Source organism: Oryctolagus cuniculus, chromosome 4 (assembly GCF_964237555.1).
Source record: "Oryctolagus cuniculus chromosome 4, mOryCun1.1, whole genome shotgun sequence".
NCBI lineage: Eukaryota > Metazoa > Chordata > Mammalia > Lagomorpha > Leporidae > Oryctolagus > Oryctolagus cuniculus.
In genome coordinates this window covers 120,312,443-120,338,306 of record NC_091435.1, presented here as the reverse complement: position 1 = coordinate 120,338,306, position 25,864 = coordinate 120,312,443, and the positions used below count along the sequence as shown (strand labels likewise).

Sequence of the window (25,864 nt, the reverse complement as noted above, 5' to 3'; positions counted from 1 at the left end):
CACCCACAATTACTGTTTTTAAACACTGGGTAGTGTTACTATTAAGCATATTATATGTTTGCCACCTTGTGAACTAAAGAAAATGGCATTTTAAGTTGTCTTTTCAGATTATGATGACACTTATCTTTATATAATTACAGATTTATGTACATGTGATATATCAAGTATTCTTTAGCAAATAATTCTTACTGCTATGTGCCAGTCTGTTATCCTTCATTTGCATCCCGCATTCATTTTTCACTCTTCTGTGCTCTAGAAAGCAGACACCTGTATCATCATTGGCTTTCTCTCTGGCTTCTAGTTGAGTGCAGCAAATGGGAGGTACCATCAGGATTTGAGGGGTAGGGGCTCAGGAAAGAGAGGTCTGTCTTCCCTACTTTTTCCTTGCTTCATACCAAAGGTAGGGCAGTAGCCATATCCCACACCTGTAGCTTCTGTTGGGCAGAATATCCCAGTTGTTAACTTAATTTGTTCCAGTTATAGTATTTCATCACTCTGCCACTTCTGGCCTGGACCCATAACAGCTTCCTGCCATTAGGAGTCCCTGGGTGCCTTTGAAATCTGTGTTCCTTCAACTTTCTCTGTACCTCTATAATCCCACTATTAAATTCATTTGTTCTGATTGTGGCTTCTGTTTCTTACCAGATTGTTTGCTGTTTCATGCTCAACTCAGAACAATAAGCTCAGTAGGAGCTTATTTTTTTCTGTTCTGTTTTTAATCTCTGTCCTTCAGTACTTACCTGTCTAAATCAAAATGTATAGAGTAAGGTTTTCAAGGTTTGCACATGTTGCAGCACATGACAATTCATTCCTTTTTTTTTTTATAACTGAGTAATAATCTTACACATTTGTGCCACAGTTTATCAGTTTATGAGCTTTTGGTTGCTACAGTTATTGGCTATTAGAAATGTTACCATAAACATCATATACAAGTTTTTGAATAAACTTAAGTTTTCAGTTCTTTGGTATATGCCTAAGAGTAGAACTGTTGAGCCACATGGTAGCTCTCCTTTTTTTGAGGAACTGCCAAACTTTTCCGTAGCAGTTATACATTACACTCCACAGCAGAGTATGAGGGTTATCTAATTTCTCGGCTTCTCTACTCTTTTTTTTTTTTTTTTTTTTTTTTAAATGATGGCCTTCCTACTGGGGAGCAAGTGGTATATCTTGGTTCTGGAGTTCGCATTTCTTTAATTACGATTTGTATATCTTTTTGGGTGCTTATTTTCCATTTGAATACCCTCTTTGGAGAAATGTCATAATTTTTTTTTTTTAAGATATATTTATTTGAGAGGCAGAGTTACAGAAAGTGGAGGGGGGGTCTTCCATCCACTGGTTCACTCTCAAATGGCCACAACTTCTGGAGCTGAGCATTCCAGAGCCAGGAGCTTCCTCTGGTTCTCCCACATGGGTGCAGGGGCCCAAAGACTTGGGCCATCTTCTGCTGTTTTCCCAGGCCAGAGCAGAGTGCTGGATTGGAAGAGGAGCAGCCAGAACTTGAACCGGCACCCATATGGGATGCTAGTGCTGCAGGCAGAAACTTAGCCCACTACACCACAGCACCAGCCCCAAAATGTCATAATTTTTTGACTACTTTTTCTGTACATTTTATTTGGGTTGTCTTATTTTTTGTTATTTGTGAGTTCTTTGTGTATACTGTGTTACTAGGCCATTTTTTTAGATTTTGTTTATATCTATTTGATCCATTTTTTAGTTAACTTTGTATGTGCTATATAGGTACCTAGTTGTATTTGCATCACTTTGTTGGAAAGACTGTTCTTTCTCCACTGGAATCCCTTTGATGCTTAATGTTGATTGAATTGTGCACCACACCCTCTGCCACTCAAAATATATGTTGAAAATTTCGCTGTAGCAAATATAATTAAGATGAAATAATACTGGGGTTGGATGGGCTTCTAACCCAGGATGGTTGGTGTCCCTAAAAGATAACCATGTGAAGACATTACCATGTGATTAAGAAGATATTGTAATCAATGAAGTTGCAAATCAAGGAATGCTGTAGTTAGCCAGGGAAACTACAAGCTGCAAGAGGATATTTTTACATACTGATGGCTCAGTGAAACTTTGATTTCAGACTTCTAATCCTCAGAAATATGACACAATACATTTCTGTTTTAAACCACATAGTCTTGCCACTGTATTAGTCCTAAGAAAAGTTTGTGGGAAAATGGGATTAAAAAGTAAGTTATTTTGGTGTAAAAAAAAAATTGAATCTGTGCATAGTTTTTTCAGAATCAACATTTTCCATGAACGTTTTTTTAGCACCTGAGCTTATACACTATTTGATGTTGATTGCTACTTTCATTGTATTTATTAACTGTTTTCCTTAAATATTTTTAGTACCCTGTTTTAAAATTCAAGATTTTAATGCAGATGTTATTGTTACCAACTTTAAATACTGACCTTAAATGTTCAAACATTTCTGTAGCGATTATCAGAGCAAGAAGAATATCTAAATGTCCAAGTTAAGGAACTTGAAGCTAATGTACTTGCTACAGCCCCTGACAAAAAAAAGCAGAAATTGCTTGAAGAAAATGTTAGTGTGTTTAAAAGAGGTATGTGTAGATACGTATTTTTTCAAGCAGAAGTATTAGAAGTTTGCAGTGTTTAAGGTAGCAATTTATAATTGCATAAATATATTTTGTGCAAGTCATTATACTGACTTTTTATGCTTAATTCTCATAAGCCTATAAAGTCTTTACTGTTCATAGCTTAATTTGATAAACACAAGGAAACTGGGGCATGGAGTGGTTTATATAATTTACCTAAGGTCACACAGCCTATAGCAGTATAGGAATATAGGTAATACAAGATAGAAATATTCTGACTCTAGAACACATTCTGGTTTTTTCGTTTTTGTTTTGTTTTTTAAGATTGCCTATTTGAAGGGTAGAATTACAGAGAGGTAGAGGCAGAAGCAAAGAGAGAAATCTTCTGTCTGCTGGTTCACTCACTCCCCAAATGGCCACAGTAGTCGGGACTGTGCCAGACCAAGGCCAGGAGCCCAGAATTTCTTCCAGGTCTCCCACATAGGTGCAGGGGCCCAAGCACTTGGGGTATCTTCCACTGCTTTCTGAGGCACATCAGCGGGGAGCTGGACCAGCAGTGAAGCAACCAGGACTCAACCAGCGCCCCTGTGGGATGTGCAGACACCACAGGCCATGGCTTAACCTGGTATGCCACAGCACCGGTCCCTGGTACCCATTTTCTTAGTCCTCCCTAATCCTCACAAGAAATCTTCAGGTAGAAGTTATTTGTAGGTGCAAAAAACTGAGAACTTGGAGAAACTAAACCACTCAAAGAAGAGCACTCAGAAAATAAATGATATGCACATGAGGAAAAACAATACTTTCTAGAAAACAGACAAAACATTTTTTTCCTTCAAAGACTTTTCTTGTGCACTTACATGCATGTAAGTGTTGTCCAAAAATACTCTTTATAGCAAGAAAGGCCCACAGGTAGAATTGGTTTTGTAGCCTTAATTGAAGTCTCTTGATCATGCACTGGGGCAACCCAGTTGGAGATGTTAGGTTTTGTCAGATTCCCTCCAGGTTTAGAACCTCTTTGGTGCTGGCCTCGGCCAAAACAGTGAGCCCTCAGATGGCCAAAAAGCATGGAATTGGGCCAAATGTGGGAACCAAGAACTAATTTCAGGTGTCTCTCATGGATGGCAGGAAACTAATCACTTGAGCCAACACTGGTGCCTCCCAGGGTCTACAATACAAGAAGCTGGAGTCAGGGTCCAGAGCTGGAAATCAAACCCAGGTACTCCAGTGTCAGACACAGGCATCTTAACCAGAGTGTTCATAGGTTCAGTGTCTTTAGACGTGTTTTCTGTTTGGGGGTTTTTGGTTTTTTGTTGCTGTTGTTTTTGTTAAATTAATTACTTGGAAAGATAAGGAGAGCTCCCATACACTGATTGACAACCCACATGCCTGCAGTGTCTGGGCCAGGCCAAAGCCACAAGCCAGGAACTCAGTCTGAGTGACACATGGGTGACAGAACCAACAACTTGAAACATCAGCTGCTGCCTCCCACAGTGCGCATTAGCAGGAAATTAGGAACAGAGCCATAACTTGAACCCAGGCAACCCACTATGGGATGTAGGCAACTTCTTAACCCCTACTCCAAACATAAGTATTCCAAATAGCTTGAGTTCCTCACCTTTTTCCTATCTTTCATTCTTCCTGTATTGTATGGTGATCAAGATTCAACTGTGCGTGACAGTCCACTCTGGCGAGTGTATTCTTGAACATTCAAGAATAATTTCCAGGGCCCAGGGCTGTGGCATAACAGGTTAAGCTGCTGCCTATGATGTTGACATCCCATATGGGTGCCGTTTTGAATCCCAACTGCTCCACTTTGATCTAACTCCCTTATTCATGGCCTAGGAAAGTAGCAGAAGATGGCCCAAGTGCTTGGGTTCCTGCCACCCACGTGGGAGACCTGGAAAAAGCTCCTGACTTCTGGCTTCAGCCTGGCCCAGCACCTACTGTTGTCACCACCTGAAGAGTGAACTAGCACATGGAAGATCTCTCTCTCTCTCTCTCTCTCTCTCTCTCTGCAACTTCAAATAAATAAGTTTAAAAAAAAAAAAAAAAACTACTCTGCAGAACCTTCCCAGAAGAGTGTCTTCTCAATTTTGAAAAGTAATCTCTAAAATTGGGAAGATACCACAACTACCAACAGCCCAAGCACTACATGTACTGTAATCCATACCATTAAAGTTAATGCCACTGCCTATCAATATTCATCAAGCTGTTGACACCAGAACTTTTAACTGCATCACAGAAAATCCATTTTTCTGTGTGACTGTGAGCAGAAACATACTCAATTTATCACTTATACCTTCCAATTTATGCATGTACTTTTGATTGAATGGACCAAAGTTATGCCTAGGTTCTAGCTACATAGGATTCTGGGAAAGTGTTAGCTCCCTGCTATGCCCTGTTTATTTGAAAGGCAGAGTGAAAGAGGAGGAGAAAGTTTTTATCCACTGGGTCCTTCTCCAAATGCCTGTTAGAGCTAGGGCTGAATCAGGTAGAAGGCAAGAATGAGGAACTCCACCTGGGTTTCTCACATGGGTGGCAGGAGCCCACATAAATTGAAAGGGTCTTTGAAAAGAAACTTTGAGAGTGTGACATTGAGAAATGACTGTTCACAGCTGAGCCAGAGGATTTAACCATTGTTGTAACATTACTTACTTTGAAGTAAGGTGTTCTATTTTTGAAGGTATTTTTCCCCAAATGACATGTTTGACATAATGATGCTCATTAGCATAGAAACAAATTAAAGTTCTTTATTTTAATTTTCAGAATATGATGATGTGGCTGAGAAAGCTGGTACTGTAGAAGCTGAGGTTAAACGATTACACAGTATCATTGTAGAAATCAACAACCATAAACTCAAGGCCCAACAAGACAAACTTGATAAAATAAACAAACAGTTAGATGAATGTGCTTCTGCTATTACAAAAGCCCAGGTAGCAATCAAGACGGCTGACAGGTAAAGTATGCATGCCATCCTGACTTTCCATACCTCTACACTGCAAAAGGGGTTAATAATTAAGTTAAATGTTTCATTAAATGTTTGTTAGTGACCTTATCTGATATGCTATTATCTAATAGGACTTTTTTTTGTTATCTTTGACAGGCAGAGTGGACAGTGAGAGAGAGAGAAAGGTCTTCCTTGTTTGCCATTGGTTCACCCTCCAATGGCTGCCACGGCTGGCGCACTGTGGCCGGCGCACTGCGCTGATCCGATGGCAGGAGCCAGGTGCTTCTCCTGGTCTCCCATGCCGGTGCAGGGCCCAAGCTCTTGGGCCATCCTCCACTGCCTTCCCAGGCCACAGCAGAGAGCTGGCCTGGAAGAGAGGCAACCGGGACAGAATCCGGCGCCCCGACCGGGACTAGAACCCATTATGCCGGCGCCGCGAGGCAGAGATTAGCCTATTGAGCCACGGCGCCGGCCTCTAATAGAACTTGCTTGCAAGAGAGAAATGGAGCATTTTACATCAGTTCCTCAGGTTAGATGATAGATTATATTAGGAAGTTTCCTTCATATTGAGCCTATAGTTCTCATTTCACAAGTTTGCATAACATAAAAATCAATGAAAAAAAGGTTTACTAAATCCTAAATTTTTTTTAAAATGCCACACTAAATGTTGTGAGAAGTTCTTCAGATTTTCAGAAGTAGTGTAACAAGTCTCATTTTAATGTCATTTAGAAATCTTAAAAAAGCACAAGAATCAGTCATTCGAACAGAGAAAGAAATAAAAGATACTGAGAAAGAAGTAGAAGACCTAACAGCAGAGCTAAAAAGTCTTGAAGATAAAGCAACAGAGGTCATCAAAAATACAAATACTGCAGAGGTAATGCTTGTTTTTGTATTGGAAAGGGGAAGGGATGATATTTGAAGCAATTTAGAGTTTTATGTATCACTGCCTCAAAATATGCTAAGCCCAAAACAGGGTGGGGGGACATTCTGTAACTATAAACTAAACAACAACAATAGGATAACTCTTCAAACTTTTATGAAAAAATCATGAAGTTGGGAAGATTGTGACTGTAGCAGTTCTTGCTTTTTTAGGAGTCCTTACCTGAGATCCAGAAAGAACATCGTAATCTACTTCAAGAACTGAAAATTATTCAAGAAAATGAACATGCTCTTCAAAAAGATGCACTTAGTATTAAGTTGAAACTTGAGCAAATAGATGGCCACATTGCTGAACATAATTCTAAAATAAAATATTGGCAAAAAGAGGTAAGCTTTTTACCATTTTATAAATTTTAATTTTAAACATCCATTTTGCTTTGAGCTTTGTTCTTATGTTTTTAGTTTTGGGAGGTATGTTGTCTTAATTCTGTGACATCACATCAGGTTTATAGAGTGTATAATGTACAATATATAGTAATACACAGAGAAGTCTGGGTAATGGTTAGAATTCGGCAACTATCTTCATCCCAAGGCTTATCTGAAGATTTAAGAAAAAGTTACATGAGCACTTTGGAATGCTAAAACTATTTTTTTTCTTAACCCTATGAATAATAATTATAGCTCCTGTTAATGTTTATAGCTATGTTATTTGTCATGTTGAATTTGTTTTAAAGAGTAAGTTGTAGTAAAGTGCCTTCTCCAAATTGAACTTTTTTTTAGATTTCAAAAATATCACTGCATCCCATAGAAGATAATCCTGTTGAAGAGGTTTCAGTTTTGAGCCCCAAAGACCTTGAAGCAATCAAGAATCCAGATTCCATAACAAATCAGATTGCACTTTTGGAAGCCCAGTGTCATGAAATGAAACCAAACCTAGGCGCCATTGCAGAATATAAAAAGAAGGTATAAATGAAGTGTTTATTAGCTATAATAGAAATTCTTACTAGTCTTAGCCTCAATTGTGGCCTTTAATTTTATAAGTCTAGGTAATGCAAGTTCTCACTTCAGATGTATATCTGAATTTTTCTCACGGTAATGTTCACAGGAAGAATTATATTTGCAACGGGTAGCAGAATTGGACAAAATTACTTGCGAAAGAGATAATTTTAGACAAGCGTATGAAGATCTGCGGAAACAGAGGCTAAATGAATTTATGGCAGGCTTTTATATAATAACAAATAAATTAAAAGAAAATTATCAGATGCTTACCTTGGGAGGGGACGCTGAACTGGAGCTTGTAGACAGCTTGGATCCTTTCTCTGAAGGAATCATGTTCAGGTTTGTAATTATGAATTTTGAATACCACTGTTACATATATTTCCAAAAGTTTATAGAAATATTAGGGGAAAAATGCAGAGATTTCAATTTTTTTCCATCAAAGTGAACTTTTTTTTTTAAACTTTTATTTAATATAAATTTCCAAAGTACGACTTATGGATTACAGTGGCTTCCCCCCCCATACCGTCCCTCCCACCCACAACCCTCCCCTTCCCCACTCCCTCTCCCCTTCCATTCACATCAAGATTCATTTTCGATTATCTTAATATACAGAAGATCAGCTTAGTATACATTAAGTAAGGATTTCAACAGTTTGCTCCCACACAGAAACATAAAGTGAAAAATAATAGATGATTTTTTTTTAAATGATGATGAAATCAGAGCAGACCTATTGTCATGTTTAATCCCAGTGAGAGTCAAGTTGGGAATTGATAATTTCTTTTTTTTTTTTTTTTTACAGAGGATCAGTTTAGTATGCATTAAGTAAGGATTTCAACAGTTTGCACCCCCATAGAAACACAAAGTGAAATATATTGAGTACTCGTTATAGCATTAAATCTCAATGTACAGCACATTAAGGATAGAGATCCTACATGAGGAGTAAGTGCACAGTGACTCCTGTTGTTGACTTTACCAATTGACACTCCTGTCTATGGCATCAGTAATCTCCCTATGCACCAGTCATGAGTTTCCAAGGCTATGGAAGCCCTCTGAGTTCTCCGACTCTTATCTTGTTTAGACAAGGTCATAGTCAAAGTGGAGGTTCTCTCCTCCCTTCAGAGAAAGGTACCTCCTTCTTTGATGACCTGTTCTTTCCACTGGGATCTCACTCACAGAGATCTTTTGCCAGAGTGTCTTGGCTTTCCATGCCTGAAATACTCTCATGGGCTTTTCAGCCAGATCTGAATGCCTTTAGGGCTGATTCTGAGGCCAGAGTGCTATTTAGGACATCTGCCATTCTATGAGTCTGCTGAGTATCTCACTTCCCATGTTGGATCACTCTACCGTTCGACCCAGCCATCCCACTCCTTGGAATTTACCCAAAGGAATTTAAATTGGCAAACAAAAAAGAGGTCTGCACCCTAATGTTTATTGCAGCTCAATTCACAATAGCTAAGACCTGGAACCAACCTAAATGCCCATCAACGATAGACTGGATAAAGAAATTATGGGATATGTACTCTTTAGAATACTATACCGCAGTAAGAAACAATGAAATCCAGTCATTTGCAACAAAATGGAGGAATCTGGAACACATCATGCTGAGTGAAATAAGCCAGTCCCAAAGGGACAAATACCCTGATCGGTGACGACTGACTGAACACCAAGAGGGAAACCTTTTGGAGTGAGGTGGACACTATGGGAAACGGTGGCTTGATCAGCATAGCCCTGTTAATGAACAACTTAATACATTATCCCTCTTAGTAGTTTTTTTTATCTGTTCTTAATATGACTGGTTTAGTTCTGTAATTGATGCACAGTTATTCTTAAGTGTTGAAAATTAACTGAAATGTGATCCCTGTTGAACGTGGGAGTGGGAATGGGAGAGGGAAGAGATGTATAATTTGGGACATGCTCAGGCTGACTTGCCCCAAGTGGTGGAGTTGGAAGCATACCAGCGGATTCCAATTCAATCCCATCGAGGTGGCATGTACCAATGCCATCTCACTGTTCCAGGTGATCAATTTCAGTTCACAGTTGGTCATGGTGGAGGGACTGGGAGTCAAAGGGAGCACATAGACAAGTCTAGTACCTGCTAACGCTAACCGATGGAGTAAATAAAGGGGAGAGTGATCAAAGTGAACTTTTAATTCCATTTTCCAAAAAATTTTCAAAGTTTTGTCATTTGTGGTGGATATGAAGGTTGAATCTACAACTTGTTTTATAAATTCCAATTTGTTTATGCTGGTAGTTAACAGTGAAAATTATGAACAGACTGAAGACAATTTCTATAAATGTTTAAGTTTTTAAGCTATTTCAGTGTAAAAAATACTATAGGAAGTACACACCTTGCTGTTTAAATCTTAAAACTTGTGTATTCACCTTACAATAACTCTTTTTGGCATGTAGTAGTTGTATGTGTTCATGGGTACAGTGTGGTATTTCAGTACCTCTCTATACAGTGTCTACTCAGATCAGATAATTGACATATCTATCACCTTGGACTATTTGTGTGTGAAGCAGTTTAGAGATTCTCAAGGAGTAAGTTGATAGCAGTCAGTCATTAACTTGATAGCTTTATAACTGAGATTTTCTTAATTATTTCAGCGTTCGACCACCTAAGAAAAGTTGGAAGAAGATCTTCAACCTTTCCGGAGGAGAGAAAACACTTAGTTCTTTGGCTTTAGTATTTGCTCTTCATCATTACAAACCCACTCCCCTTTACTTCATGGATGAAATTGATGCAGCCCTTGATTTTAAAAATGTGTCCATTGTTGCATTTTATATATATGTAAGTAGTCATTTATGGGTTTCTCATTCCATAAATTTTATGGGTCCCCTAAACATAACACATGAAATTCTTCATTTCTTACTATTGAGCTTTTTTTCCTATTCTCTTTGTCCTCTGTCAATGGAGAACAAAAATCTATTTGAACCGAACATTTGCATTTTAGAGATGTATAAAATACAAATTGGTACAAATGAGTAGCAGAATCACAGCTAGAATCCCAGGTCTCCTTCCTAGAGGGTCCCTCCCAAGCTCCCCTGCCTCAGTTAGGGCACTTTCAGGCACTCAAGCTTCAAAAAATAAGTAAATTCCTCTCAAATACACTTTTGTTAAAATTATCGATGCCATCATTCCTGTTTGGGCAATAAATTCCAATTGATAAGTAACAATATTTGAGGGAGGTAAGGCTTAAATTTTATTACATGATTTCCTCTGTTACTACTTAAAGTTTCTAAATTATTCTTTCTCTCTTTAGGAACAAACAAAAAATGCCCAGTTCATAATAATTTCTCTTCGAAACAACATGTTTGAGATTTCGGATAGACTTATTGGAATTTACAAGACATACAACATAACAAAAAGTGTTGCTGTCAATCCAAAAGAAATTGCATCTAAAGGACTGTGTTGAATTTATTCATACTGAAGACTTCAAATCAAGTTGGTATACATTCAGTGTGTTATTTTCTATTTGTAATGAATTGTATATAAACTGCATCATACATTTGTTTTATGGTTAAATAAAATATTCTCTGTATATGCTTCTCAGTGATTTATAAAGAGGTTTTTGTTGTTTTTGAAAGGCAGAGACACAGCTCTCACTCCCCAAATGCTTGGGAGCCAGGAATTCAATCTAGGTCTCCCACATGGAGTTGCACATTGACAGGAAGCTGGAACTGGAAGAACTAGGAACTTGAACCCAGGCACTTTGATGTGGGATACAGGTGTTCAAAGCAGGGTCTTAACCTATGCCAAATGCACATGACTTCGATTACTACCACCACCTTTTTCAAACTTTATTTGAAAGGCAGAATAAAAGAGTTTTAAGTGGCAGACTGTGTGAGGAAATTAAGATGCCTGGTGGGTCAGGTGATTTATCTTTACTCCAAGTTGCTAACAGCAGAGTTCAAAGTGTATTATTTGAGGCACAGTAAAATTACAAACATGCTGTAAGTCACTATCCTTACTATATAAAGAATGGGACAATTTTTTATAAAACCTTCATTCTGAATTGATAGGCTAAGAATTTAGATAGATACTTGGTATTTAACATTTGCAAGAGCACCACTAAACCCAGTGTGTCGTCATGACTAGACTAAATGACAAGTCAAAAATATCCCACTGTACATACCTCACTAAAAATGTATCTGAATAAAACATCATTAGTAATAAATGGAAACTGGTATGTCTTGAGTGCTGTCAGAGGTTTTTATACATTTGTAATGGCTCAAGAATCACCCTACTGGAAATAAGAATTGCAATAACTGAGTTTATGTATCATTCAGTAGACCACTTTTAGGTATGAAAAATCCAAGTTTGGGGCCAGCATTGTGGCGAAGTAGGTTAAACTGCCATTACAACGCTGACATCCTACAGGTTCAAGTCCCAGCTGCTCCACTTCTGATCCAGTTCCTTGTTAATATGCCTGGGAAAGCAGCAGAAGATGGCCCAAGTGCTTGGGCCCCTGAACCCATGGGAAACCTGGATGAAGCTTCTGGCTTCAGTCTGGCCCAGCCTTCCCTGGCCATTGCAGTGATTTAGGGAGTAAACCAGCAGACGGAAGATTTCTACCTCTGCCTCCCTGTAATTCCGCCTTTCAAAATAATCTTTGGAAAAGAAGCCCAGGTTTGTGTTACAACCATTAAAAATGTAATTAGCACAAATTTAAAACAAGATTCATTTTAAATCAAGATATTAAAGGGGTGGGCATTGTTGGAGTGCAGTGGATCAAGTTGTGATGATGCATTTTAAAAGAGTTAAAATGCAAGATGTAGGGGCCAGCGCTGTGGCAGAGGGTAAAGCTGCCACCTGCAGTGCCAACATCCCACATGGGTGCCAGTTCAAGACCTGGCTGCTCCTCTTCCAGTCCAGCTCTCTGCAATGGCCAGTGAAAGCAGATGATGGCCCAAGTGCTTGGGCCCCTGCACCTGCACGGGAGACCCATAAGTAGCTCCTGGCTTCGGATCGGCGCATTCACTAGGGCTCTGACTTGACTTTCAAATAAATCTTAAAATACAAGAAGTACTCAGAAGCTGCACAAAAATTACAAAACTACATGATTAAACCAGCTGCATAACTATCCTTACTTCATGAAACTCATCAAGTTTTATCTTTTTAAAACTGGCAATACAGAATGTCAAATGGAAAATGTTGGCATACTTCTGTTTTTACAGATTAATCCAAATTCATTAATATAAGTCTTAGCCAATTCAAGTATAATGTGACAGCATGAACGCAAAACAACACATAAATTCTCCCACATGGTAATTACCTGGCCTTGGGCAAGTTTTATGATTTTTTTCATCTATAAAAATAATATTTAAGAAATGAGATAAACTGCTTGACACATAAAAGCTAATATACATTTCATTGCTTACTAATGTTTTTCCAAAAATTAAGGGCTCTTTTTGTGGAGTCACAACCTTAATCAATGTAAATTCAACCTAATGTATTATGTATTTGTGTTAATATCATAATGGCCAAGTTTCCCTTCACTTCCAATTGTACCCTTGCCAACATCTGATTCTGGTCATAAACGGACTTAAAACCATCATCTTAGTTGAGATCTTATCACATAAAGAGAAGTATTTTAGAATTAGTATCTTGAACACAGCTATGTTTATTAATAGTTTATCCATATATAATCTGCAGGGCCAGGAACATTCCCTAATCTGACCTACAAAGTCATAGAACTAGCTAAGACTCCCAGAGAATGGATACAAGAGCAGCCCACTTAGAATTTCTAGAAAGCAAACCATAATGTACTTAAAGTTCCATGCATGGACACAGATCAGAAAATAGCACAAACATCACTATTTGAGTCCCTGTTAAGGAACTAAAAGATTCTAACTTTACACATACACTGTCATAAAGTTCAAAATGTTTAATTGCTGCTACTTTCACATAAATAAGGGAACTTCAGGCATCTTAAAACTCAGTGTTTTAAAGATGAATACAGGTCACATGATGCCATCAAAATCAACTGATGGAACGTCACAGAAATAAATGACTGTTTTGGTGTGATGTTTTAGATTTTAATCCAAGAATTTGACCTTAATATCCTGCAAAACTCAAACACGCACAAAGATAAAACTGTAACAACCCAAAAACAGATTTGGAATGTATGTAGTCAAACATACGGCTAATAAGTACCTGAAACACATTTGATGTGTGGACCAGGTACATCTGATCCAAAAAGATCTTTAAGCAAATCCCTTACCACTTTTAGACAGCTACTTTGATTTTAAACCTTTTACCATCCTTAATCAAACTTCAAGCACATCAAAATAAAGGCCTATACACCTTGAGTATTTTGCCATCTTTTAATCTGAATGTTAGAAGAATTGCAAAGTTAACTAGTGTAGTATATTAAAATAGTAGAAGACAATACAGATACAAAAGTGTTTATAAGTCACAACAGCCTTAAATCTACCTCTATCAAGTCAGTAATAATAGGAATAACATGAATATTAAAGTCAAGTCATTATTACATTTTATTATAGTTTTTTTTAAAAAAGATTTCTTTGAAAGACAGAATTCCGGGGGGATGGGAGGAATGGATTTTCCATCCACTGGTTCACTTCACTCTCCAGATGGCTGCAACAGCCAGGGCTGTGCTAGGCAGAAGTCAGGAGCCAGAAGATGCTTCTGGGTCTCCCACGTGGTGGCAGGGGCCCAAGGACTCAAGCCATCTGCTTTCCCAAGTGCCATTAGCAGGGAGCTAGATTGGAAGTGGAGCAGCTGGGATTTGAACAGGCGCCCATATGGGATACCAGCACTGCAGGTAGTGACAACCCAATATGCCACCAACGCCAGCTCCTTATTCTAGTTTTCTAATACTGACTTGATCTGAATCAAGTTCCAGGTTCTGTGTCATTTCTAATATTGACATATCATTCTATCCAACAGAAGCATAAAAAGTTTAACATTTCTATATATTGGTATTTGTTGTAACTGGTTTGCTGTTTGTGCTACCCATTTCTCCATTTAGCAATGCTTAGTTGCTGCTGTACAGAATAAGCCCATTTAAACAATTTTAAGTTTTCAATGAGTAACTAGTTTCCAGATAAATTCCTTCAACAAGTATAAAGTGTGAGACAGTACAGTCTCTAAATCATGAAAATTCTTAGATAAACTTTGGTAAACTGATAGAGAGACTTCAGAAAAACATACTGAAGAAACTTCACTTAAAAAAGTTATTATGTGTTGGTTGAAAAAGAGTATGACTATCAATATCATAGAAATTAGCGTAACTATAGCAATGTTTAAAAGTTTTATAAGTTCAACTTCTTTTTCATCCTTTTCAGGCCAAGAACATAACATCTTTTTTGAAGAAATCTTCATTTCAGGAATTAGAACTTTATTAATTTGTCCAATTTCTGTCCTGTTCCAATCTTCCTTCAGTATTTGGCTTACTCGAGGATAGACCTCAACAGGTTGGACGTCAGGGAGTGGTCTTTGTTTTAAGAGCTGCACACGTTGGCGGATATCATCAACTTGCTCAAGAAATTTAAGTGGAGACTCTTCTTGTAAAGATGTTGTCAGTGCCACCAGTTCAAGCTGTTGCTCTCTTATTTCTTTCAGTCTTTCAATTTGTGGAGTATATTCTTGATTAATCAGATTGCCAACATCACAGAGAGCAGTTAGGAAAGTTTTTTTTTTCTGTTCTATTGTATCACTAAGTTCATTAAAATACTGGAGAACAACTTCCTTATCACCTTGGACCATTTTCTCAGAAAGAGATTTTTGTTCTTCCAGCTTTTCAATAACATGAGTGAGCTCTGTCCAGTATGTGTCAGTTAACTGTTTAAGCAGTTTCTGAGGTGTGTCCTTTTCTTTCAGATAGGCACTTTGAAGGTCATCAATGGGATGACCATGATGTTGACCTATAGTAAGGCAATGACCACAAACTAATTTTTTATCTAGTAGACAATAAACATTTAATGGTTGCCTATAATGTTCAGGGCAGGTGACAATATCTGGATGGTCTTCTTGCTGGTACTTTTCAATAATGGCCATTAATGCAAAATTAACAGGTAAAGATTCAATACCAGTAGGAGCAATTTCAATAATACTTCTGCAATTAGGACACTTGAGTGGAATTCGTAAAGGTCTCCATATATAAAAGTTACCAGATGCCTGAAGAACATTTTCCAAACAATTTTTACAAAATGTGTGAGAGCATGGTAGTACCCGAGGATCTTCAAAAATACTGTAACAAATGGGACACGTCAACTCGTCCTCAAAATTGTGCATTTCCTGTTAAGAGAAACAAGTACTTTAAGTCTACATATAACAAAGATTTCTGCACCTTATAGAAAGATTTAGGCATTAACTTTAAATTGTTAGTATACTGTACTTCTTATTTAAAAGAGAACTTCTATAAATATACTCACCAAGATTTTATTAAATGAAGCTTCCTCAATAATTACTAATATATAATATTGAATAAATGCTCATTTAAGAGCTTCCGATTTGTAGTAAAAATCAGCCCAAGCAAAACAATTCCCTTTAATTTGTAATAAAATGCTTCAAATTAAAGTTATTTGTAACGGTGAATAAGTTAAATCCAAAGAGTTGCTGAAGTCCACTAACAATCACAACTATTCTGTGCAACTTTTTACTAAGATGCTAAAATCAAAATTGCACAAATTATATAAAGGTATTCTTATAAAAGACAACAATACAAGTCAGACTTCACAAAATTTCATTTTTTCATTCAAAAAAAGGAAGCACTCCTAAGGTTGTCTCACAGTTTCTAAAGCAAATTATTAAATGTCACTAGTAATTACATTTCTTAGCTTCTTGAGTTGGAGTAGTATGCTTAAAATCCAGGATCAGCAAGTATAATTTTCTTTTTAAAAAATGTATTTGTTCATTTATTTGAGAGGCTGACGACAGACAAGAAAGCGATCCCATCCTCTGGTTTACTCCCGAAATGACCACAGTGAGCTGGGAGCCAGGAACTCAATTCAGTGGCAGGGACCCAACCACTTAGTTAGCTATCATCACTGCTTCCCAGGATGTCAATAGGAAGCTAGAATCAAGAGCGGAGTGGGACTTCAACCCAGTATTTCCCAAATGGAACACAAGTATGCCAAGCACATCTTAACTTCTAGGCTAAATGCCTGAGTGTGATTTTCTTTATTTTTTTTTTAAACTTTTATTTAATGAATATAAATTTCCAAAGTACAGCTTATGGATTACAATGGCTTCCCCCCCATAACGTCCCTCCCACCCACAACCCTCCCCTTTCCCACTCCCTCTCCCCTTCCATTCACATCAAGATTCATTTTCGTTTCTCTTTATATACAGAAGATCAGTTTAGCATACATTAAGTAAAGATTTCAACAGTTTGCTCCCACACAGAAACATAAAGTGAAAAATACTGTTTCAGTACTAGTTATAGCATTAAATCTCAATGCACAGCACACTAAGGACAAAGATCCTACATGAGGAGTAAGTGCACAGTGACTCCTGTTGTTGACTTAACAAATTAACACTCTTGTTTATGGCATGAGTAATCACCCTAGGCTCTTGTCATGAGCTGCCAAGGCTATGGAAGCCCCCTGAGTTCACTGACTCTGATCATTTTTAGACAAGGCCATGGTCAAAGTGGAAGTTCTCTCCTCCCTTCAGAGAAAGGTACCTCCTTTGATGACCCGTTCTTTCCACTGGGATCTCACTCGCGGAGATCTTTCATTTAGGTTGTTTTTTTTTTTTCCCCAGAGTGTCTTGGCTTTCCATGCCTGAAATACTCTCATGGGCATTTCAGCCGGATCCGCATGCCTTAAGGGCTGATTCTGAGGCCAGAGTGCTGTTTAGGACATCTGCCATTCTATGGGTCTGCTGTGTATCTCACTTCCCATGTTGGATCATTCTCTCCCTTTTTGATTCTATCAGCTAGTATTTGCAGACACTATTCTTGTTTATGTGATCCCTTTGGTTCTTAGTCCTATCATTATGATCAATTGTGAACAGAAATTGATCACTGGGACTAGTGAGATGGCATTGGTACATGCCACCTTGATGGGATTGAATTGGAATCCCCTGGTATGTTTCTAACTCTACCGTTTGAGGTAAGTCAGCCTGAGCATGTCCCGAATTGCACATCTCTTTCCTCTCTTATTCCCACTCTTATATTTAATAAGCCAATCCCAAAGGGACAAATACCACTTGTTCTATAGGTGACAATTAACTGAGCACCAAAAAGGAAACCTGTTAAAATGAAGTGAACACTATGAGAAACGGTGACTTGATCAGCCCTCACCCTGTTGATGAGCAACTTGATATGTTATCCCTCTATTTTTTTGTTTGTTCTACTTAATACTTTTGGTTGAATACTGTAATCAATACACAATTCTTTTTTTTTTTTTAAGGATCTGTTATTCATTTGAAAGGCAATGTGTGTGTGGGGGCGGGGGTGTCAACATAAAGAGAGAATCTTCCATCTACTGATTCAGTACCCAGTGGCCACAATGACCTGGGCCAGGCTGAAGCCAGAAGCCAGGAAATGTTTCCAGGTCTCCCACAAGGGTATACAAGGGCATAGCAGGTAAAGTGCTGCCTGCAATGTTGTTATCTCATATGGGCACTGGTTCATGTCCCAGCTGCTGCACTTCTGATCCAGTTCCTTGTTAATGGCCTGGGAAAGCAGCATAAGATGACCCAAGTGCTTGGGCCCCTGCACCCACATGGGAGACCTGGATGAAAATGAGCACCAGTGGTAAGAAACATAAAGGACATCATTAGTCATCTCTCCTTTATGGAAAAGTGTTGCAGATATCCCTGAACAAAAGGAACTCAGAACCGCTCTGACAACTCTTGGCAAGCTGTTATTGTTCCCAACGACAGAATCCTGACAGTTTCGCACCAGACCCTCTCTTAGAGTTTTTCTTCCTTTCTATCCTGACAGTGCAAGCCACAGTCCTCAGCTCTGTCCTATCCTGGATGCAGGAACCTCAATTTACACAAAAGAACCTTCAACAAAATACCCAAGTGCTATCCATGTATAATGGTTACTAAATTCTTTATAAAACTGACTTTTAAGGTTGAAGTTTGTGAAGAAAGCAGCAAAAAATAAGATTGTGCTTTCAATAAATAGAAAACCTCTTCAGATTTGTTCCTGGCTCTCTTTCTCTGCTATCTGCCAAATTTATCTTTCAGGTCTCAATTTGAGCCTGCCTCTTCCTCAGATTGGGTCCTGTTATTCTCACTACACAGTGCTCTTTTACTTCACAGCACTTAATGGGATTTTACTTAAAAGAATGCAGCAACACTTCTTTAAATTTCCTGTAAGGATAAGAATTGTGTATTGCTATGATTATACTCCTATAATCTAAACACAGAACTTAACATATTGTAGGGGCTGGCACTGTGGTGCAGCGGGTTAAAGCCCTGGCCTGAAGCACTGGTTCCAGTCCCAGCTGCTCCTCTTCTGATCCAGCTCTCTGCAATGGCCTGGAAAAACAGTAGAAGATGGTCCAAGTCCTTGGGCCCCTGTACCCATGTGGGAGACCCGGAGGAGGCTCCTGGCTCCTGATGGTTGCAGCTCTGGCCACTGCAGCCAATTAGGGAGTGAACTAGTGGATGGAAGACCTCTCTGTCTCTACTTCTCTCTGTAACTCTTTCAAATGAAAAAAAAGAAAAAAAACCCACATTGTAGACTTTCACTCCATGAACACCTGTCTCTTAAGATCAGTGTGAATACATATCTTGGGTTTTTTATTTTTAGAAAACAAAATCTCTGCTTTGCATAGAAAAGGCTGTAACAGGAGAGTCCACCATTAAATACTCCATTTAGATTGACCATATTGCGATGCCCAGACATCCAAGATGTGTCACATGGAGGCTAAGCTTGAACTGTGAAGCATTCCTGCAACCTAAAGGAATTGTGCAACAGTACAGATGACATTCACTGCAGTAAAATTCAAGTGAATGCATGTCAGAAAGACATATATACAACTTTAGCCTACAGCTCTACAAACATTCTGAAGTCATACAAACAAGAAAAATATGTGGGGCCGACGTTTATGGCACAGCGGGTTAAGCTATGATGCCAGCATCCCATAGTGAGCACCATTTCAAGTCCCAGCTGCTCCACTTCCAATCCAGCAACTTGTTAATATGCCTGGGAAAGCCAGGGAGTCAGCCAAGTCTTGTTTGTTACTTAAGAGTAGATAACCAAAATATTTCCAAAGTAACAAAGAATGCTAAAAAACAACACAGTGATGTCCACAAGGTCAAGAAGGGAAAGGATATAGCCTGAGAATTCAGTACTCAGCCAAAACATTAGTCATGTGAAACATTCTTAGCAAAAATCTAAAGGGTTAAAAAAAATGTAGCAGTGCAGAGCTGACACCATATATTTTCAAAAACAAAAAAGGGGATTACAGAGTGAAGATTTGACTAAAAAAATAAGTTACAAAATAAAGCTAGGAAAGGCAGAATGAACTTAAAAAATTTGAATTTAGAAATCCAAGAGCTGGTTCTTTAAATAAATAAATTAGCCATTAGTTACTTGTGATGGGAAATCTCTAAAATGACTCCCAGTGACAACCTCTACCCTCCTGGGTATTTTAATCACCTTTCCCCTTGAGTGTGGATTGGACCAGGACTTCTTCCAACACACAAAATACAGAAAGGACAGGATATTACTTCTCTCTCTCTCTCTTCTCTCTCTCTCTCTCTCTCTCTGAGGGAAGCAAGCTACCACGCTGTTGAACACTAAGGTCTACTTGGTATAGTGAAAACCTAAGGCTCTTAAGGCAAACATCCCATAAGAAACTGAAGCTGGCACACAGCTACATTAAGTGAGCTTGGAAGCATAAACTGCAGCCTAAGCCAAAGTCTACTGCAAACTCAGAGGAGACTGAGCCTGAGAAACCCAGCTAAGCTGCTCCTAAATTCCTGACCTACAGAAACTATGTTTCAATATTGTTTTCACTGGCTATGTTCGAGGATAATTTGTTATGCAGCAATACATAAATATATTATCTTAATCAATAGGGAAAAGGAAGAAAAGACAAATGTACCAAGTTAGTGAGAAGAACAGGAAATAACCCAAATACAAAAAAAGCCAAAATTAGACAATATTTTGCATAATTCTATCCTAATATATTTGAAAATCTGCAAGAAATGAATTATTATCTAAATCCAAATTTTCAAAATTGACCCATAAAATAAAAAGCAAACTAGGAGAGTACATGATGCTACTCTGAAAAAAGGAGAGGCAAGCATCTCTGAAAATTTCTTTAAAATGATCAACAATTTCTTTTTCAACTGTTCCAGAATACATATATGGTTAGTTAACAAACTGCTCTGAAGACAATGACATGATTCTAAAACCTACAAGAGACAGTACAAACCAAAAATAGACTAATTTCAAAAATGGACACTAAAATCCTAAATAATGTCTAGTGAGTATAGAGTTTCAGTTTGGGAAGATGCAAAATTTCCAAAGAAAAGTGCTGGTGAGACTTAGAAAACAATACAAATACATTTAACGCTACTGAACTATATACTCAAATAGTAAATTTTCAATTACTTTAAGTTCTATTTTAACATTAAAAAAATCATTTAAAAAGCAAAAAAGTGGGGTCAGCACTGTGGCACAGTAGGTAAGGCAGCCACCTATGGCACTGGCATCCCATATGGGCACCATTTTGAGTCCCAGCTGCTCAATTTCTAATCCAGCTCCCTGCTGATGGCATGGGAAAACAGCAGAAGATGGTCCAAGTGCTTGGGCCCCTGCACCATCTGAGACCCAGAGGAAGCTCCTGGCTCCAGGCTTCCTACTGGCTCAGCCCCAGCCATTGTAGCCATTTGGGGAGTGAACCAGTGGATGGAAGACCACTCTCTGTTTTTCTTTGTCTGTAACTACGCCTCTCAAGTAAATAAACAAATCAAAAAAAAAAAAAAAAAAAAAAATGGGGCCAGCACTGTGTCATAGCAGATAAAGCCACCACCTGCAGTGCCAACATCCCATTCAAGCCCCAGCTGCACCACTTCCAATCCAGCTCCCTACTAATGTGCCTGGGAAAAGCAGCAGCAGATGAACCAAGTCCTTGAGCCCCTGCACCACATGGGAGACGACCAGGAAGAAGCTCCCGGTTCCTAGCTTCGGATAAGCCCAGCTCCAGCCGTTGTGGCCATTTGAGGAGTGAACCAGCAGATAGAAGATGTCTCTCTCTAACTCTTTCAAATAAATAAATAGATCTTAGAAAAAAAAGCAAAAAAGTAAAATAAATTATCTCTATAGAATGTATTTCCCTCCATGAATACTAAAAACTCAAAAACTGGTATTGAACTCAAGGTTTTTTGTTTCCCTTGTAAAAGTCACCAAGAAATACGCATATGGTGATGGGGTTGGGGGGGCGCTTCTCAGAAAGAAACCTAAGGCTAAACTATCTACTTACAAGTTATTTCACAAATTTCTTGTGTCAAAAACAAACATATTTCTGATTTTCCAAACTTTTTATGAAGTCTTTCCCCAGAAGGCCAATTTCCGATACAGCATATCATGTAATAGAATGATGGTAATAGACAATGGAACACTAAGTAGTATCAAAAGTCTTGGGCAGGCTTCAGCCCAGCAGGTGTAGACACCAGTTAGGACACTCATGTCCCATACTGGAGCACCAGAAATGGAGCCCTGGCTCGGCTCTCAATTCCAGCTTCCAGATGATGCAGACTCCGGGAAGCAGCAGGTGATGGCTCAGGTCATTGGCCCCTGCCAGCCACGTGGTGGACCTGGACTGAGTTCTCAGTTCCTGGTTTCAGTTCAGCTTCTGGCTTCAGCCTGGCCCACTGTGGGCCCCTACAGCCATTTGGAGAGTAAACCAGGAGATAAGAGTGTTCGCTCTCTTTCTCTCTGCCTCGCAATTTTTTTTTAAAATGTTATCATTACGCATTCTCCTACATACGCTATTTCTTAATTCACTAATGTTTTACTGTCTTCCATCTCTAAACATGAATGATTATAACACATTCAATACATTTTACAGCCTCTGAAAAGAAATTATATTTACCACATTAGAGTTAGATGACTTGCCCTAGACTTCTAGTGAGTCAACAGTAAGCCTGGGAAAATTCAAGTGGTGCCACCACCAAAGTGCATTTCATTACAAGTAGGGGCCGGCGCTGTGGCGTAACAGGTAAAGCTGCCGCCTGCAGTGCTGGCATCCCATATGGGTGCTGGTTCAAGTCCCAGCTGCTCCACTTCCGATCCAGCTCCCTGCTAATGGCCTAGGAGAGCAGTAGAAGCCCCTACACCTGCATGGGAGATCTGGAAGAAGCTCCAGGCTCCTGGCTTTGGATCGGCCCAGCTCTGGCCATCGCAGCCATTTGGGGAGTGAACCAGCAGATGGAAGAGCCCTGTCTTTTTCTCCCTCTGCCTCTCTGTAACTCTTGCCTTTCCAATAAATAAATGAATCTTAAAAGAAAAGAAAAGAAAAGAAATATTACAGCTGGAGTCAGCACTGGGGAGTAAGGGGTAAAACTGACACCTGTGATGCCAGCATCCCACATGGGCGCGGGTTTAATTCCCAGATGCTCCACTTGAATCCAGCTCCCTGCTAATGAGCCTGGGAAAGCAGTGGGAAGATGGCCCACATCCTTGGGCCCTTGCACCCACGTGAGAGACCTGGAGGAAGCTCCTGGTTCCTGGCTTCTGTCCTGTTCAGCCTTGGCCTTTCTGGCCATTTGGGGAGTGAGCCAGTGGATGGAAAATCTCTAACTCTCTGTAACTCTGCCTTTCAAATAAATAAATCTTAAAAACAAAACAAAACAAATTACAGCTCTACCACTTATATACATAAGACAAGATGTTTAAAAATATCATACAAATATGCAAAGATAATGAAGCATTACAATAATGCTTTCAAATTAAAAAATTATGGTCAGAACTGATGTTAACTGTTTGCCCATTTGTATTCTTTTCATTACTTTGATACCAACCTACTTCCCCAAACTAAAAGAGTATTAATACAATTTAACCAGGAATTGACATGAGAAGTTTTTAATTCTTCTTATGCTTTTCAAAGTGAGAATATACTTCATAGATAACATTCAGCAACATATTTGCTGAAAGACAATGTCAAAACTAACATCACCTAAAAATCAAAATTTCACCTTGCCTGATTAGTTAAATGAGGGTACTTTCCTTGGAAAAAAGGAGCTACTTTCCTTTAAAAAAGAATGTAGGGCAATATGTAAATGCACAATTCCTGAAAAAGTATCCAAATAAATGCAATTTGCAAGTCTGTACGTACACCACTGCTTGTGTACTGCGATATACAGATCCTTGTAAAATTTCTTAAAGCATATACAAGAGTTAGCAGTCACTATCTTTAAGAGTAATTTATATTTTATGCTCCTTTGCTAATATGGTCAGAATTTCAAGCATCATCATATTTTTTTTTCAAGCGATTTTTAAATTTCACCTTACACTTAAAATTTTACTGAAAACTTCGTTCACACTCAGTTCATCTCCCAGAGCTTACCTACTTTCTGGATATCCTGGTCAGCAACTTAATTGAATATACTTTATCTTCCCCAAGTTGTCCAGATGCTTTTATTCTAAAATTAAAACAATTTTATCTTTAATGTTTTGGACTTCTTTTCTCCAAAAGTACATTAAATATGATGTCATGGCAATGGCTGTTAGTTCTCCGCCTTTGATATATGCCTTCCCTGCGCGTGTGCTTTTAAGAAAACACCTGTTTGTTGGAGCCCGCACTAGAGCCATCACTTGCTCCTTGAAAATCCTTGCAATTCTGTGATGAAACACGACTGTCACAAAGGACCTAGTATTACAACAAGGACTTCGGCAATATTAACCCACAATGGTGATGACCGAGCAAACATCCGGGGTCACTTTAAACTGCTGCGAGTTAACTGGAAGGCAAGAAGCGCCCTCGAGAAAGGCTCTGCCGGCCTGAAACTACTGGAGTAGGTTCTGCCCACCACGCGTCAGGGCTGCTCCTCTCTCGGCTCGATGTGGAGACGGAGGCACCTCTACCGAACACCCCTCAAAGCGGAGGCTTCGCATCTGTGAAGTGGGCGTAATTGCATCGCCGCCTCTTACGTCCCGTGAGAGTCTCGCACAAAATGGCAGTGAGCGCGCTTCCCTCCTGGAAGGCTGCGGACCCGTCTCCAGGCCTCCCTCCTAGGGCGCCTCCGCGGGACCGGAGGCTCGGAGGCGGCGCCCCGCTCCCCCTCACAGACACGCAGGTCCCTGCGGGAGGGAAGGCAAAGGGACCCCCAAACTCCCGCTCCGGGACGAGAGGGAAGGGATGCAGGACCTAAGCCCACCCTCTCCATCACCACCCCCCGCGACTCCCCGCCGCACACACTCGGGACACCCAGCAAACGGCACCGAGAGCCGCCCGCTCGCACCCGGAAAAGGCCCCAGACTCACGCGGAGAGACGGAGCTCCTGCAACGCCGCGCCGAACAGCTCTCCACAGCCTCACAGCGGACGCCCAGTGCAGCTCCGCTCCGCCGCCCGGCCCCGCCCCGCCCCTAGGGCTCCAGGTGCTCCGACGGGGCGGGGCTTCGTGGAGCCGCGCGGCGCAGGCGCAGTCCCCGCGCAACATTCAACTGCGGAGCGTTTACCAATGGGAAAGAGTGCGAAAGCGCCGTTCAAAAATAAACGGCCGGCCGCGCTGGCGGAGGCGGAGGCGAGGGCGTGGGGCGCGCAGCCCGCGGCGGGAGCCGCCCTGGGAGCGGCGCTTCACGGCGTGGGGCGCCTCGAAAGGCGCTGCTGGCGGCTGGGGTCGCGCCCGCGGCCTCCTGCCCGCGGTTCCTGGCACTGTTGACTGCACGGAGCCCGGGAGCGCGGGAGGTGGCGTGCGCGCGGTGCAGCGCGGCGTTTCTCCCGTGACGCACAGGCTCGCTTCTCTTCAGCGCGCCGAGGGCAGCGCGCGCTGCTGGCGATCCCGCCGCGCTGGCGTCTGTTTCTGCCTTCTGGAGCGTTCTGGAAGCGGCGGCGCCCGCGTCGTGGCCCGGCCCAGCGCTCCTCGGCCCCGCGTTTCCTCTTGATGAAGTGGTTACCTAACTTAAGTTCCACACGTTCCCCTGCTTCACCAGGTTTCCTGCCTCATCGTCCTAACCCCCTAGAACCAGAGAACAAAATAGGCGTGGACTTCGAAATGTCCTGACCAAAATTAACTTTTCATTACATTTTCCATGAACTAATAGTAGTCCTGTGACTTGTAAGAAATTATATAGCTGTATTTCGAGACATTCTAGCCTCTCAACACAGTTTCCCTCTCCCGAGTATTTTCAAAAATCATTTTATATAGTGTTGTGCCAAATAAAACCATGGATGCGGTATATACTATGCATACTTTTATAATATGTTCCAGGAGCTTGTTAGCTTTTCATATATCCGTTTCCACTTTATACACCTAATTTGCTACTTAAACACTGGAGTCATGATGCACAGCTTTTCAATTTTCTGTCT

General features: G+C 40.1%; 2 protein-coding genes across 8 annotated transcripts in view; one reads left to right on the top strand and one right to left on the bottom strand.

Annotated features, from left to right (window-relative positions):
* The window catches only part of SMC4 (structural maintenance of chromosomes 4), a 39,860-nt gene extending 24,755 nt beyond the window's left edge, over positions 1-15,105 (top strand). For 4 of the 6 annotated variants that reach the window (XM_070072583.1, XM_070072582.1, XM_070072585.1 and 1 more), the window contains 8 exons: positions 2,450-2,576; positions 5,337-5,526; positions 6,247-6,391; positions 6,610-6,783; positions 7,177-7,359; positions 7,502-7,734; positions 10,003-10,186; positions 10,659-13,907. In XM_070072583.1, the coding sequence (XP_069928684.1) occupies positions 2,450-2,576; positions 5,337-5,526; positions 6,247-6,391; positions 6,610-6,783; positions 7,177-7,359; positions 7,502-7,734; positions 10,003-10,186; positions 10,659-10,811 (1,389 nt within the window). In that variant the 3' untranslated portion in view covers positions 10,812-13,907. Of the gene's footprint in view, positions 1-2,449; positions 2,577-5,336; positions 5,527-6,246; positions 6,392-6,609; positions 6,784-7,176; positions 7,360-7,501; positions 7,735-10,002; positions 10,187-10,658; positions 13,908-14,706 lie in introns of those variants that run through there. The other 2 variants (XM_070072584.1, XM_051818741.2) reach the window with 2 other exon arrangements.
* On the bottom strand, positions 13,709-24,963 carry TRIM59 (tripartite motif containing 59). Of its 2 annotated transcripts, none has more exons than XM_002716339.5 (3): positions 24,819-24,963; positions 23,902-23,977; positions 13,709-15,658 (listed from the first exon to the last, which is right to left on the bottom strand). In XM_002716339.5, the coding sequence occupies exon 3, from the start codon at positions 15,653-15,655 to the stop codon at positions 14,444-14,446; it is 1,212 nt and encodes a 403-aa protein (XP_002716385.1). In that variant the 5' UTR covers positions 15,656-15,658; positions 23,902-23,977; positions 24,819-24,963; the 3' UTR covers positions 13,709-14,443. The 2 variants fall into 2 exon arrangements, with proteins under 2 accessions (XP_002716385.1, XP_008264635.1); XM_008266413.4 differs by having other exon boundaries at positions 23,906-23,977; positions 24,819-24,958.
* Positions 24,964-25,864: the final 901 nt, after the last annotated feature.

Coding starts and splice junctions, on each gene's coding strand:
- TRIM59 (XM_002716339.5), bottom strand. CDS start 15,655: ATGCACAATTTTGAGGACGAGTTGACGTGTCCCATTTGTTACAGTATT.